At 41.5% G+C, this 14124-nt stretch overlaps 1 protein-coding gene across 1 annotated transcript in view; it reads left to right on the plus strand.

Annotated features, from left to right (window-relative positions):
• itpr2 (inositol 1,4,5-trisphosphate receptor, type 2) overlaps positions 1-14124 on the plus strand; it is a 110700-nt gene that overhangs the window by 55814 nt on the left and 40762 nt on the right. Inside the window, exons 38-40 of the mRNA XM_007250570.4 lie at positions 7240-7342; positions 12854-13041; positions 13149-13329. Of these exons, the coding sequence (XP_007250632.3) occupies positions 7240-7342; positions 12854-13041; positions 13149-13329 (472 nt within the window). The remainder of the gene's footprint in view (positions 1-7239; positions 7343-12853; positions 13042-13148; positions 13330-14124) is intronic.

Below are 14124 nucleotides of genomic sequence, written 5' to 3' on the forward strand. Positions count from 1 at the left end.
TGCATTACTCTATCACATGCACCGTGACCTAAATGAGCCCCGGTCAGGCGCGTTACCGAGCCGCTGCTTACGCCCTGCTGTTGTTTGTCTTGGACCAGCTTGAAAATCAACAGGCCCGCAGATTACTCTCACATGCGAGGCTAATTTGTTTTGCTGCTGCCGGCGCTGTTTATGAGGGCAGCATCTTATAGCACGGCGGGCAGCCAGTGGAGGGGCGGTCTGAGTGGTCAGGCCACTGGACGGGGTGGACACTTGCCGGGAAACTGATGAACTCCTCACATATTAATTATGAGAGGGAAAGAGACAGAGAGGTAGTGAGAAACTTCATTCTCTGAATAAACAGTATTTCCATATTTCTCTCTTTTCTCTCGTCTTACCTCAGGGCTCAATGTCTTGTGAGGTATCGTCTTGAGTCAGTGGGATTTGGCAAAATCTGATCATATCCCGTGACTTTTGGTATGTTAATGTATAGTGTTACTGTTTTGTGAAAACATTGTATTCCCATTTTTGCCAAGTGCCTTAGGAAGAAATCACATCCATATTTAATACAGGTGGCTTCATTTACATATTCAGCGGGTCAGTGAAGTGTTCATTAGCTTTTTATTAGACATATCATGGGATACAAGACTAGTCCCTGTCCCATGACTTTTGCCATGTCGCATAAAAGCTAACACTGAACTCTGCACTGACCAATGAAATATGCGGGCGAGGTCTCCTGTATTAAATGTGTGTGTGTGTGTGTGTGTGTGTGTTTGTTATACGAGTGTCTATGCTGATTTGTGTCTGAGCTCATGCTAGACAGGTTGATACGATTTTAGATGTATTGTTTTTTTTTTTCTTCACTTTCTTTCCTCAATAAATCCATTTCGCCAAAGCATATGATGAAGCCAACATTCAGGATGCACCAATTTCCACTGTTCTGAAAATACCAGTGTGAGGTCAAGAGACTATGTTATAGTTTGAGCCTGTCTTCTTCTCAGACTTCAACACCAACATAGACTTAGTCTTGGTCTTGTGGCGTGTTACAATGTTAAACAGCAGTTTCTCTTCAATTATTTTTAATTTTGTAATTATTTAATAATTTGTGTTTTATTTATACAGCATTCCTTAGTTCATCTGTCTGTATTACATTATAAATATAATTCATATTTAATGCGAAAGCAACTTTTTAAAGAACTTATATTTTTTAAAGAGCTTATATTGTGGTCTCTGCCTACCTATTGTTAAAATACCAATAATTTGTATGTAGACAATGGTGGTCCAACAAAACAAGATTTTTTCTTATTTTTAATTTTTTCCCAATTTACACGGCCAATTACCCAACCCACTCATTAGGACTTCCCATATCACTAGTAATGCTCCAACACACCAGGAGGGCGAAGACTAACACATGCTTCTTCGATACATGTGAAGCCAGCCACCGCTTCTTTTCGAGCTGCTGCTGATGCAGCATTGCCGAGCAGCCAGCGTGCTGCGAGGAAAGCGCAGTGGCTCGGTTCCAGTACATCAGCTCACAGATGCCCTGTGCTGCAGACATCACTGTAGGAGTGATGTGGGGAGAGAGCGCCATCTACTCACACGGAGGAAGCAGGACCAATTGTGCTCCCTCTGAGCACCGGCAGCTTGATTCGAACCTGCGACCTTCTGCTCATAGTGGCAGCGCTTTAGAGCACTGGACCACTCGGCGCTCTGTTTTTCTTATTTTTGTCTAAAGTCTTGTACGAACCAAAAAACACTCTAATCCAATTAACAACAAAAATTCTGAACAGTGGAGCCAAGTCCCAAACCCGCAGTAGTTCCCGTCTCCTGATTAAATTACTCTATTATTTTAATTATTTTAATAAATTGTGTTATATTAATACAGCAGTCCTTAGTTAATGTACAAATCAAAGTGTTGTGTGGCCCAGGAAGCTGGATCCAGTAAAATACGTTTAGACATGTTTGTATTTTTTTTTTTTAGTATAGAGCAGTGCAGGAGCAGTTGGGGTGGATGTTGTGAAGTGATGTGTATCTGGGCGTGTGTGTTGACACAAGCTGCCGTCAGGTGCAGATTCTGCTGAGCAGCAGCTTGTTGGATTGGAGGGGGCAGGGAGAGCTTACGTTAGCCTCTGAGAAAATAAACACACCCGTTTCCTTCCTTATTTATGTGGCAGAGTTGACATGTCCAAATGTATTTAGTGTACTACTAAATGCAGTTAGCTACTTTAAAGCTTGACTAGTCACTTGTCTAGAGAAATAGAAATATTGCCATTCTCAAGAGCAGATAAACCTGGATCTATTGGAACCATGCTGAATGCCATGTGTGGCCTAGAGGGGTATAAATCTGCCCAGCCTTGATCTGTGGAGCAATGGACCTGTTTTCTCTGGATTGATGGTGCTCCATCTCCATCCAATACTTTAGGGATAAGTTGGAGAGTTGGGCTGAGATAGGTGGTTAGTGTGGTGTAATGAATAACACCACTACACACCCCCACTGTGCTATCATGAGCTACCATGTGGGAGACTGGGGTTCAATTCCTGATCTGGGTGACTAAGGAGCAGTACAATAATCAAAGTTATTGTAAAAGACTCCTAACTGATGCAAAAAAAAATCTTCATCATTTTTTTTTAAAACAGTTTAAACAACATAGTCTGTCCTGTCTGTGCTTAATAGGTTGACCACTGTGGAGATGTTTGGGTCCCGTAGGGTCCACCACCTGGGGTCTTCTGGGGTCAGACTGGCTGGTGACTGGAGGAGCTTTAACCCCAGAGTTTCCCAGAGTTGGTTGACATCATTGTGTATCCCTCTATCCTGAATACTCTCCCTCTCGCTCAGGTGTCTGCAGATAGAGTGGTGTGTGTGTGTGTTGGGTGGGGTGTGCATGTGTGTGTGTGTGTGTAAGGCTCACTGGAGCGTCCCAGGCACAGCCAGGCCAGCCGCAGTGTGGCGTGCCCATGCACATTTTAAAACCCCTCTACCTCTCTCTCTGTCTGCTGCCCTGCACGCACTCTCTACCTCTTTCTCTTTCACTCTCTCTCTTTCTCTCTCTCTCTCCCTCTCTTTCAGTCCTCAATTCACCTGAGTAGAGTTTTCGTAACTCTATATGGCAGCAACAGACAGATGGGTCAATATCTCAGTGCTACAATTAACTCTGAATTATTTTCTTTTCTTGTGTCCTTTATCTCTGAGAGAGAGAGAGAAAGAGAGAGAGAGATGGCAAAAGAGAGAGACTGAGAAAGGGACATAGAGAGAGAAGGATAGAGAGAGAGATGGGCAGAGAAAGCAAGAGAGACTGAGAGAGACTGGAAAGTTTCATGTTTTTGCTTCACTCTATTCATTTTGTCTGTTTAGCTTTGGTTTTTCACTGCAGTATAGTGAGTGTATGAAAGGCCTTTGCTCTATACTGCCATCATTATCCACATGGGCTGTGTCTCCCTATATTTTACATTGACACATTTGTAGAATCTTGTCTATTTGGCGAGTAGGTGTTGAGACACATTCTGCCCCAGTCAAAATCCAACTCCCTTCAAGTGCTTGCACATCACACAAAAAATGAGTGTTTTTGGTAACAGATTAACCTCAAATGTCTTCTCTTTCTGTTTATTAATAAGCTTAATCTACAGTTACAGTAGATACAGAAATCACATGTGACAGAGATTTCTCAACTGCCTGTAACAGGTCAGAAAGTCATAACCATTGAAAAAAATGTTTCAGATTATCCAGACCAAGCCCACCTCTTTTTGTCAGCCCACAATTTGGTTTGTTGAACTGGACAGTGGGTGTGGAAACACCCAGAAACTTAGGTGTTCTGAAAGGACACTTCAGACTTAGTGGAACTGTTTCTTCTTTTATAATATATATAACTTTTATAGGGATACGAGATACTTCATATTATATATATGTCTTTATTGAACTAAAAGTGATTCTTCTATAGCAATGATTAAATAACCAAAACTGAAGCTTCACAGTTCTAGAGAAGCTCACCTTTAGGAGCTGAAGGAAGCATACTCTGTTCACCTGCTGTGTGTGTGTGTGTGTGTGTGGATTCTTCCAGACAGTGGAAGCAGACGCGTGTCTGTGCTGACTGCTGATGAGACGGAGTGTTTACTGAAAGAGAGAGGGAACATAAGTAGCATGTGCTGCAGAATGAGAGAGAGAGAGAGAGATGGAGAAAGAGAGGGAGAGAGATGGAGAAAGAGAGGGAGAGAGGGGGAGGAAAATTGGTGTTCTGCCCATCCACTTTGCAGGTGTTTGCCGCACTGCTCCGGCTCGGCTCTTTCTGACACGCATGTGTTTGGTGTTTGAAACGGAGGCCCGGTGGAGCTGGGTCCATTAGCTGCCCGGGCCACGTCCTCCCAAACCGTCTGCATAGTAACACGCTGACCATGCCCCTGAGGGGCACCATAGGGGACGTCCGTTCATCCCCCCCATTCGACTCTCTTACACAACTCCACTGCTCTTGGACGTCGGCCAACTTTATACACTCACACACACACACACACACACACACACACACTCCACTCTCATTGACAATTATGCAACCCTGGTCAGTGAGAAGTGTTTCTCTGTGTGTATACAGTATGTAGATTACAGTGGGTATGGAATCTAAACACAGATTAAAGCAGTATTTGGAACAAAAAGTAAACCTAGAACAAGTATAAAGTGTATATCTATGCCTGTATATCTATCTATACAGATATGCACAGATCCAGATGTGCAAAAGCACACATACACACAAAGCATATTTATAAACATATTTGCACCATGCCTAGTGCCAGGTGTAGGCTCCCAAGCATTGTCTGGAATGATGGTGATGCTCCATCTAGTAATTATGGGATGACTTACTGAGTCAAGTATGAGGTGGGGTCAAGATCAACCAACAAACTGTTCTCACTTATTCTCTTTTTGCTAAATACAATCAAATCCTTACAGCAGTACCTCAAAATCTAGTAGTAAGTCTTGTCTTGTTGGCATATACAGCGGGTTTTATAGCACATTGCTACAAAACCTAGCTTAAGGCCAACTTAAGGCAGGATTAAACAAATTCATGTCAGGAAAAGCTGATATATAATGCAGTGCTGCTGAAGTTTTTAACACTGTTTTCTCTAACTGTGTTGCTGCACAGTTTGTGTTGGTCATCCTCTAGTCCTTTATCAGTGCCTACAGGACTCACTGCCCACAGGATGCTGTTGACTGCGTATTCCTAGTTGGTGAACTATTCTCAGTCAAGCAGAGACAATGAGGTGTTTAAAACCTCAAGCAGCACTGCTGTGTCTGATTCACTCACACCAGCACGACACATACTGTACTACTAACACACCATGAGTGTCCATGTCAGTGTACTAAACATTTCAGTGCAAAAAAACATAAGGATGAGTCTATCACTGTTGGGTCAGTTTCCAAGTGATCTCAGACTACTGTCTACTGCAGACATCGTAAAAAACTGCAGCTGTGGACCACAGGAGGAGAGCGGAAGATGAAGGGATAAGTGAAGGAAGAATGCTGGTAAATGCGTACCACCTCCCATCTCTCTCTCTCTCTCTCTCTCTCTCTGTCCTCTTCTCTGCCTGCCTTCCTCGTGCTCTCTCAGCAAGTCACCACCAGGTGTTACGTAACCCTCTCTCTCCCTCTCTCTCCTTCACACTCCCACTCTCATTGCCAATTCACTTCCCCCCACCTCTCTCTCTCTCTTTTCTTTTTGGCACGTTTTGTCACCTCTCCCTGAGGAAAGTGGGCAGCCTGCAGTTGTCTGGTCCACTCTCTTTTTCTTGCCCTCTTGTCTTTCTCCTCTGTCTCGCCTCCCAGAAGCTTTTGTTGTACATGGGGAGTAATTGGAGCAATTACAACCGTTTAAATGAGTTACGTAAAAAAGCACTCTGGTGTGAAATGTGTTTTTTTTTGTGTTACATAAATATATCTGACACATTTTGGGTGGGAAAAGCAGTAGAAAACAGAAATGGACTGTAAAAATGAAACCGTAGTACCAATAGTTCCTTTGTTTCCACGTCACATTGTATTTGGCAACCATACATACCATACAATCATGATGGAAACATAAGCATTTCAATAAGCTCCATACGCTGATCGGCTACTTGCATAATATTGTGTTGGTCTCTTTTTGCTTTTAAGGCATGAGCTTTATGAGATCTCTGAAGCTGTTATGGTTTTATCTGGCATCAAAACAGTAGCAGCAGATTTTTTAAGTATTGTAACGTCAGGTTCATATTACACATATTTATCTCTGAATAACAAGACTCTGGGACCCATATTACTCATTGCTATCTTTCACCCTGCCAGCAGTCTATTTTCAACTTTCGCCTGCACTTTTTACATAGCAAAGGTGCTTGTGAATATATCTACGCTGATGGATGTGGTGGTTTGGAAGGTGAGGTGTGTTCAGGTTAATTTCTGCCGTATTGCTATCTTGGCAATGGAAAACACGGGGATGCCACTGACTGATTAAAACCCTGACAACAGTCAACTGTCAGACGTCCATTCTATCTTGTCAACATATAAGCAGCTGGCAAAACGCTTATTACTCACACACACACAAGGATGTGCAGCAGTGCACGGACCTAAATTTTATGTCAACAATAAACAGTAAATTAAATATAAACAATTTTTTTGCTACCAGTTCTCACATAGTAGTTGAACTGTGATAATACCTTCAAAATGGAATTTTTATGATATTACATATTATAAAACAAGCACCTTTTAAAGACTGATTGAATACGCATGCAACTTTTTTGTAAAATTTTGTGCACAAAATGTATTCATGCTGAAAGTTGCTATGGTAAAATCGCTGATCAACACAAATTCTGTCAAAATAAAACAAATTTTGCTCTGAAAGGTGCATACTGAAGCAGTGTAGCTCAATTCGTAGACTCCTCACGTTTTCAGACTGTATGGATGCTGCTGGAACACACATTCCTCAAATGGCTCGTAATACTTCTTCACACCCCTGCCGTGTGTTGTGTGGAGAGTGTTAAAAGGCGTTTCACAAAAACATGAATCACAGTTAATAGATTAAAACTCATTCTTTGGTAAATCTATAGATATCTAGATGGACTGCAGCTGTTGAATGTAGACTAATGGAACGATGGAATAAGCAGTTACATAAGCGTTTTTTTAGATGAGCCTGGAATAGTTTAATCTGTAACATGCATGTATACTGTATGAGATATTGTAAGTGTAGTGGATATACATGGTTTGATTTAGAAGTTTGTTTGTGTTTAATAATGCCCTTTTCTCCATTGCAGGGAAATGCACTGAGGAAGACTATGCTGACACATTACTTTGGTAACCAGCGGCTTCACTCCAAGGCTCTGGATTATGGCAGCAGTGGTGGCTCATCCCCTGGAGGTACAAAAAGCTCCACAAACACCCATAAGAGTACACATCGTTCTGACACCAGCATAGGCTGGATGTCACTTGTACTTTATTCCAACCTAATGACGGTCAGTACGAACTATTTCACCTTATTACTCTCAGCAGCAGCTGCTGACCCAAATGTAAGAGCAGTTGAGAGTCCAGCGGAGCCAAACAGTCAGTGGAAAACCTTTAGAAAGCAAGGGTTCTCTAGCTACAACCTATTCTCTGAAATATTTTGTTTTAATATTCAAGCTATGAATAATCTCCACTGGCAGTCAAAATGCATTGCAAAGATGCACGTTAGGATACACCAGCCATTCCAGGAGGAAGGAGGATGCTGAGGTCAGAGGATGAGAGGGCAGCAGACATCTCTTTTACGGTCACATACAATGTAAACCACTGTTTTTTAGTGGCATTAAACCATGGTCAACAGAAACTTAAGGCTTTTTAGTCCTCAGAGCTTCTTCTCACTTACTTTTTATCTTTGTAGAATTTGTAGCATGTGTTCCTCTTTCTCTTATGTACCCTTGACTCCTTCTCTTATCTGGACTGTATATCACCCAACCACATGCATCCATCTTGAAGCCCTGGTGTTCCCTTGCTTGACCCCTTGCACATTGCCTGACCCCCCCTGTTTATTACCCAATCTGGTCTGATTGTCGATTGCCCAATCTGGTTATCCATCGCTTGAACCCTGTGTCCATTGACCAGCCTGGTCATCCATTGCCTGGCTCCCTCGTCTGTTGCCTATCCTCGTCATCCATCCCCTACTCCCTTCTTCCATTGACCAGCCTGGCCGCCCATTGCTTGGCTCCCACGTCTGATGCCCGTGCTGGTCATTCATCCTTTGCTCCTCTCTTGCATTGACCAGCCTGGTTGTCCATCGCCTAGGTCCCTTGTCTGGCTCCCTCGCCTGTTGTCCATCCTGGTTGTCCATCCTGGTTGTCCATCCCATACTCCCCTCTTCCATTGACCAGCCTGGTTGTCCAGGCTCTCTCAACTGTAGCCCAACATGTTCGTCCATCGCCTGTCCCCTTCATCCATCTGATTGTCCACCTGATTAGCCCCATACCTTTCTCACCCAACCAACCTCTTCTATTGCTCAGCCCCACTTTCAATTGCCTGGTCCCCACATCCACTGCTTTGCCCACTGGTTCATCTCTTTGCCCATTTTCCTGTACCTGCCCCTTTCATCTATCCCTCTTCCTCTTGCCCGTGCTTGTCTGTCCACTTGGAGATTTAAAAGTTCAATGGCCAGTTTGGCTGTTCCTCTGTCTGGCCAGCCATTGCCAGGTCCTGCTTGTTCATCACCCTACTTGATTGTCCATCTCACAAACTCACTTGTCTATTAACTTAACACTCGAGTCTATTGCCGCTCTTCCCTCACCCGGCCCTCTCGTCTATCACCCAGGCTCTTGCCCGTACGTGTGTATCCAATTGGAGGCATGACCGTGTGCACCAAACACAATGTTTATTAATGTTTATTGATGTTTTTTGATGTGTTTGAGGGAATCCAGGCTTTTTTGTGAGTTCTCACGTATAGAGTATACATGATATGCTAGCAAGACAGAAGGCATGGACTCAACTAACTCAAACTAGTTGTAAATTGGGCTTTAAGTTGAGTTGTTTTACAGCTGTTATGCCAATTCTGCCTTCTTGCCAGAATTCAGCTTCCCTTAGCATACATGTGAATAAGCTTAACAGATTACCCTCTGATTTATTTTATATCTGTTAATCAGTTACTGTAGATACAGGACATGCAAGTGTAATCTGTTGCACACTTACTGCTGCGTGACGCACATCCAAAAGTCCAAAGGTCTGGACTAAATAGGGTAGGTGTGAAAGCACCATAAGACTGGTGTAAAACTAGATCACCAGGACCAGAAGTGAGGATCTGTGATTTAGATCACTATAAGAAAACTTGAGCTTAGTAAGAATTTGGTTCCAGATCATATATTGTTTTCATTATACCTACTATACTGTAATACATGATTCTGATTCAAGCCTCATTAGTAGACTGTTATTACAGTTGTGGTCAAAAGTTTACATACACTTGTAAAAAAACATAATGTTATGGCTGTCTTGAGTTTTCAATAAGTTCTACAACTCTTATTTTTCTGTGATAGAGTGATCGGAACACATACATGTTTGTCACAAAAAAACAGTCATAAAATTTGGTTCTTTCATAAATTTATTATGGGTCTGCTGAAAATGTCACCAAATCTGCTGGGTCAAAAATATACATACAGCAACAAAATTTGTCAATTTTGGTGATGTAGCGAGTTGTGTCAATCAAATTAGCTTCATGTCATGGCCTCTTCACTTCTTGTAAGTGATTCTGATTGACTACAGCTGTTGACTTCTCATGAGCCCATTTAAATAGGGCTCATTTGACCCAGTGATTAGACTCAGCTACAAAAGCTACAATGGGAAAGTCAAAGGAACTCAGTGTGGATCTGAAAAAGCGAATTATTGACTTGAACAAGTCAGGGAAGTCACTTGGAGCCATTTCAAAGCAGCTACAGGTCCCAAGAGCAACTGTGCAGACAATTATACGCAAGTATAAAGTGCATGGAACAGTTGTGTCACTGCCACGATCAGGAAGAAAACGCAAGCTATCACATGCTGCCGAGAGGAGATTGGTCAGGATGGTCAAGAGTCAACCAAGAATCACCAAGAAGCAGGTCTGCAAGGATTTGGAAGCTGATGGAACACAGGTGTCAGTCTCCACAGTCAAGCGTGTTTTACATCGCCATGGACTGAGAGGCTGCCGTGCAAGAAAGAAGCCCTTGCTCCAGAAAAGGCACCTTAAGACTCGGCTGATCACATGGACAAAGATAAAACCTTCTGGAGGAAAGGTCTCTGGTCAGACGAAACAAAAATTGAGCTGTTTGGCCACAACACCCAGCAATATGTTTGGAGGAGAAAAGGTGAGGCCTTTAATCCCAGGAACACCATGCCTACTGTCAAGCATGGTGGTGGTAGTATTATGCTCTGGGGATGTTTTGCTGCCAGTGGAACTGGTTCTTTGCAGAAAGTAAATGGGATAATGAAGAAGGAGGATTACCTCCAAATTCTGCAGGAAAACTTAAAACCATCAGCCCGAAGGTTGGGTCTTGGGCGCAGTTGGGTGTTCCAACAAGACAATGACCCAAAACACACATCAAAAGTGGTAAAGGAATGGCTAAACCAGGCTAGAATTAAGGTTTTAGAATGGCCTTCCCAAAGTCCTGACTTAAACCCCATTGAGAACATGTGGAAAGTGCTAAAGAAACGGGTTCATGCAAGAAAACCATCACATTTAGCTGAACTGCACCAATTCTGTCAAGAAGAGTGGTCAAACATTCGACCTGAAGCTTGCCAGGAGCTTGTGGATGGCTACCAAAAGCGCCTAGTTGCCGTGAAAATGGCCAAGGGACATGTAACCAAATACTAATGTTGCTGTATGTATATTTTTGACCCAGCAGATTTGGTGACATTTTCAGCAGACCCATAATAAATTTATGAAAGAACCAAATTTTATGACTGTTTTTTGTGACAAACATGTATGTGTTCCGATCACTCTATCACAGAAAAATAAGAGTTGTAGAACTTATTGAAAACTCAAGACAGCCATAACATTATGTTTTTTTACAAGTGTATGTAAACTTTTGACCACAACTGTATGTTATTTTGTCAGAGGGCAACAGTCTTCCTGTGTTATTACATGGATTTAAATCAGCTCGACATGGCTATTGATTCTGCACTTTTTAGCATAGCACAAATCCATTCAGATGTTCACAGTTGCTGCTAAACCCTCTGTTCACTTCACCGGCTTGTTCGGGTTCTCTGATGCATTCCTGCTTGGCCCCATGCAGCACTGAGTTACTGGTGTGTGTACAGAGAGTTATGTAATACGCAGTAATACTGTAGATCCCTGTGCTTCGAGAGCGTGGGTGCCATGTCTGGAAGTAACTCTGTACGGGGCTGTGGGTCTCGTAAAAGAACAGAAAAGAAAGGAAGGCAGCACAGCATTTAATTATTTCATATACTTGAATAATATGTGACTCATATGCAGGGGTGGTATTACTTAAAACCCAATAATAGAAAGTGACGTTAAAAAGGATGCACATGGTGTGTCACTAATAATGATAAGCTCATCATACAGGAAATCCTGATGAATTGCAGCATCAAAGAAGAATGTGTCGGTCATTGCACTGTTATACACCAGGTACCAACTGTTGATTTCTTATTGCCTTGCAATCTAATATTATCTGGATTTAATGTTACTTTCAGGGTTGCATTAATTGGTCCCTATCATGTCAAACTAAAGAGAGCTGTATATATACAGCTCTGGAAAAAAAATAAGAGACCACTTAAAAATGATGAGTTTCTTTGATTTTACCAATTTTAAAATCTCTGGAATATAATAAAGAGGAAGATGGATGATCACAAGCCATCAAACCAAGCTGAACTGCTTGAATTTTGGCACCAGCAGTGGCATAAAGTTATCCAAAAGCAGTGTGTAAGACTGTCGGAGGAGAACATGCCAAGATGGTTGAAAACTGATTAAAAACCAGGATTATTCCACCAAATATTGATTTCTGAACTCGCATTAACTTTGCATTATTTGAGGTCTGAAAGCTCTGCATCTTTTCTAAATAACAATATTTTTATTTGGAATTTGGGAGAAATGGTTTCTGTAGTTTGTTCATTTTTACTCAAACATCTACCAATAAATAGCAAAATCAGAGAAACTGCTCTCTTAATTTCTTCCAGGGCTGTATATATGTAGCATTCACTATATACTGTCTTATTTACAGATACCTTTCCATAGTCTTGTTGGGCAGAAAAAAATTCCAATTTTTTGATGTCACAAAAAAAAAATCATTTCCTTGGCCTATTATGAAAACTATTAACTTTTGGACCATATGTTTGTTCAGATATTATTGGTATAAATTGGTATAAAATGGGTATAAAATCTCTTTTTTTTAAGCAATGGACTTTTAAGAATTGAGAAAATTCAGTATTGGAATTTGTTTTTGAATTTACACATAAAATAAAAAGGCATATCAGCTAATTTACATTAGTTGCATTAGTTACAATAAGTTTTAAGCAATAAGTTATAATAATGTAAATATTGTGACATACCTGACTCCATCCATTCATATTTGCAGTTCTCAGAAGTATTTTAGCTTTAAAGGCTTTTTAAAGGCTTGTTAATAGAAACAGCGAATTTCATTTTAAGTGATACAGAGAGGCTAGAAAATTAAAGTGTACAAATGAATTATGACTTATGAATTATGATTTTTGGATCATGAAGCAACAAAGATGTTGCAAGGGTGACATGCCTGCCTTTCATATTCTTCACAAAACTGTAGAATATGAAAGGAACTGGGCTTGTAGATACTTGTTTAGGCTTTACCAGGTCAGAGCACTTTTTAATCATGGTCACATTGCCATTAAATGTAGATGCATACTTGTTTCTTAATTGTAATACTTTTTATGTGTTTCTGTGTTCAGCTGGCTCTCCAGGGCAGGATTCAGAGAAGCCTGGGACAACTGTGGTTGAAATTCAGTGTCTGCTGGACAGCGTAGGAGCGTCAGAGTTAGTCATCGATCTCATCGTCAGCACCAAGAATGACCGCGTGTTTGAAGAGAGCATTCAGCTGGGTATCGCTCTGCTGCGGGGAGGAAACTCACAGACACAGGTCTGCCTGTTCAAGTAGTTCACCCAATGTTATGGTTAATATGTTTCAAATCTTTATTGGTATTCTGCCTAAATTTAACTTACACACTCCTCTCCATCTGTCTGCAGAACTCCTTCCACCACCAGCTCCACAAGCAGAAGAAGTCTGAGAAGTTCTTCAAGGTTTTCTATGACCGCATGCAGCTGGCTCAGAAGGAAATCCGCTCCACCGTTTCGGTCAACATGTTCGAGATCAGCTGCCGTAAGCGAGAGGAGGAGGGTGAAGTGTCCGGCGTCAGACACAAGAAAGGTGGGGCACATCTGTCCCATTTAGAAGCTACTTTTCACGAGGAGCGTTATGATGGTTATGAAGATCAGACCTGCCAACATGTACGCATGTTACATAACGGGGTCGCATTTTGACCTCCTAGTATGATTGTACGGTTTCAGGTTTAAATCTGCTTGTTTTGTTTGATCTTATGTTTAGCCAGTTTCAGTCAGGTTCTCACCAGGTTGTAAATGAAGTTGATTGCTTTCAGCCAATGAGAGTGCTTCATTTTCTCCCACCTTGCCCCACCCCGTCTAGCTTAGCGATTGAGTCAGAGACGTTATCAATGATGGGAATGATGCGTTTTTGTTTGTATGAGTGTATTCAAGCTGCTCGCTCTGTTTAGCGTGTGTCCAGTTAGCAAGAATGCTAATCCAGCAAGCTACCTCCTGCTGCTTCCATCCACACTTTATTATCTCGCTCGTTTGCACACACAGCTGATAGTGTGTTTTCAGGTTGTTGAAGGTGTGGAATATGCAGCTACACTATTATTTATTTTCTTTATTAGGGGTTCTCCATAACACAGCGCATTAATATATTCTCATTTAAAAAGCATCAAAACTACCCAAAGACATTATAATACAGTAAATGAAAGGATCTAGTCTGCCTAAATAAAAATCATGATTTTAATTATGATTAATCACAGAATATTGTGATTGACACAGTTTATTTTTAAGTTAAAAGTTATTGACACCACTAAAATATATAATTTCATTTTGCCAATCTAATGCTAATTCTTTTTTTAACATTTAAATGCCCATTAATAAACGCTTAAGA

Source organism: Astyanax mexicanus, chromosome 9 (assembly GCF_023375975.1).
Source record: "Astyanax mexicanus isolate ESR-SI-001 chromosome 9, AstMex3_surface, whole genome shotgun sequence".
NCBI classification, from domain to species: domain Eukaryota; kingdom Metazoa; phylum Chordata; class Actinopteri; order Characiformes; family Acestrorhamphidae; genus Astyanax; species Astyanax mexicanus.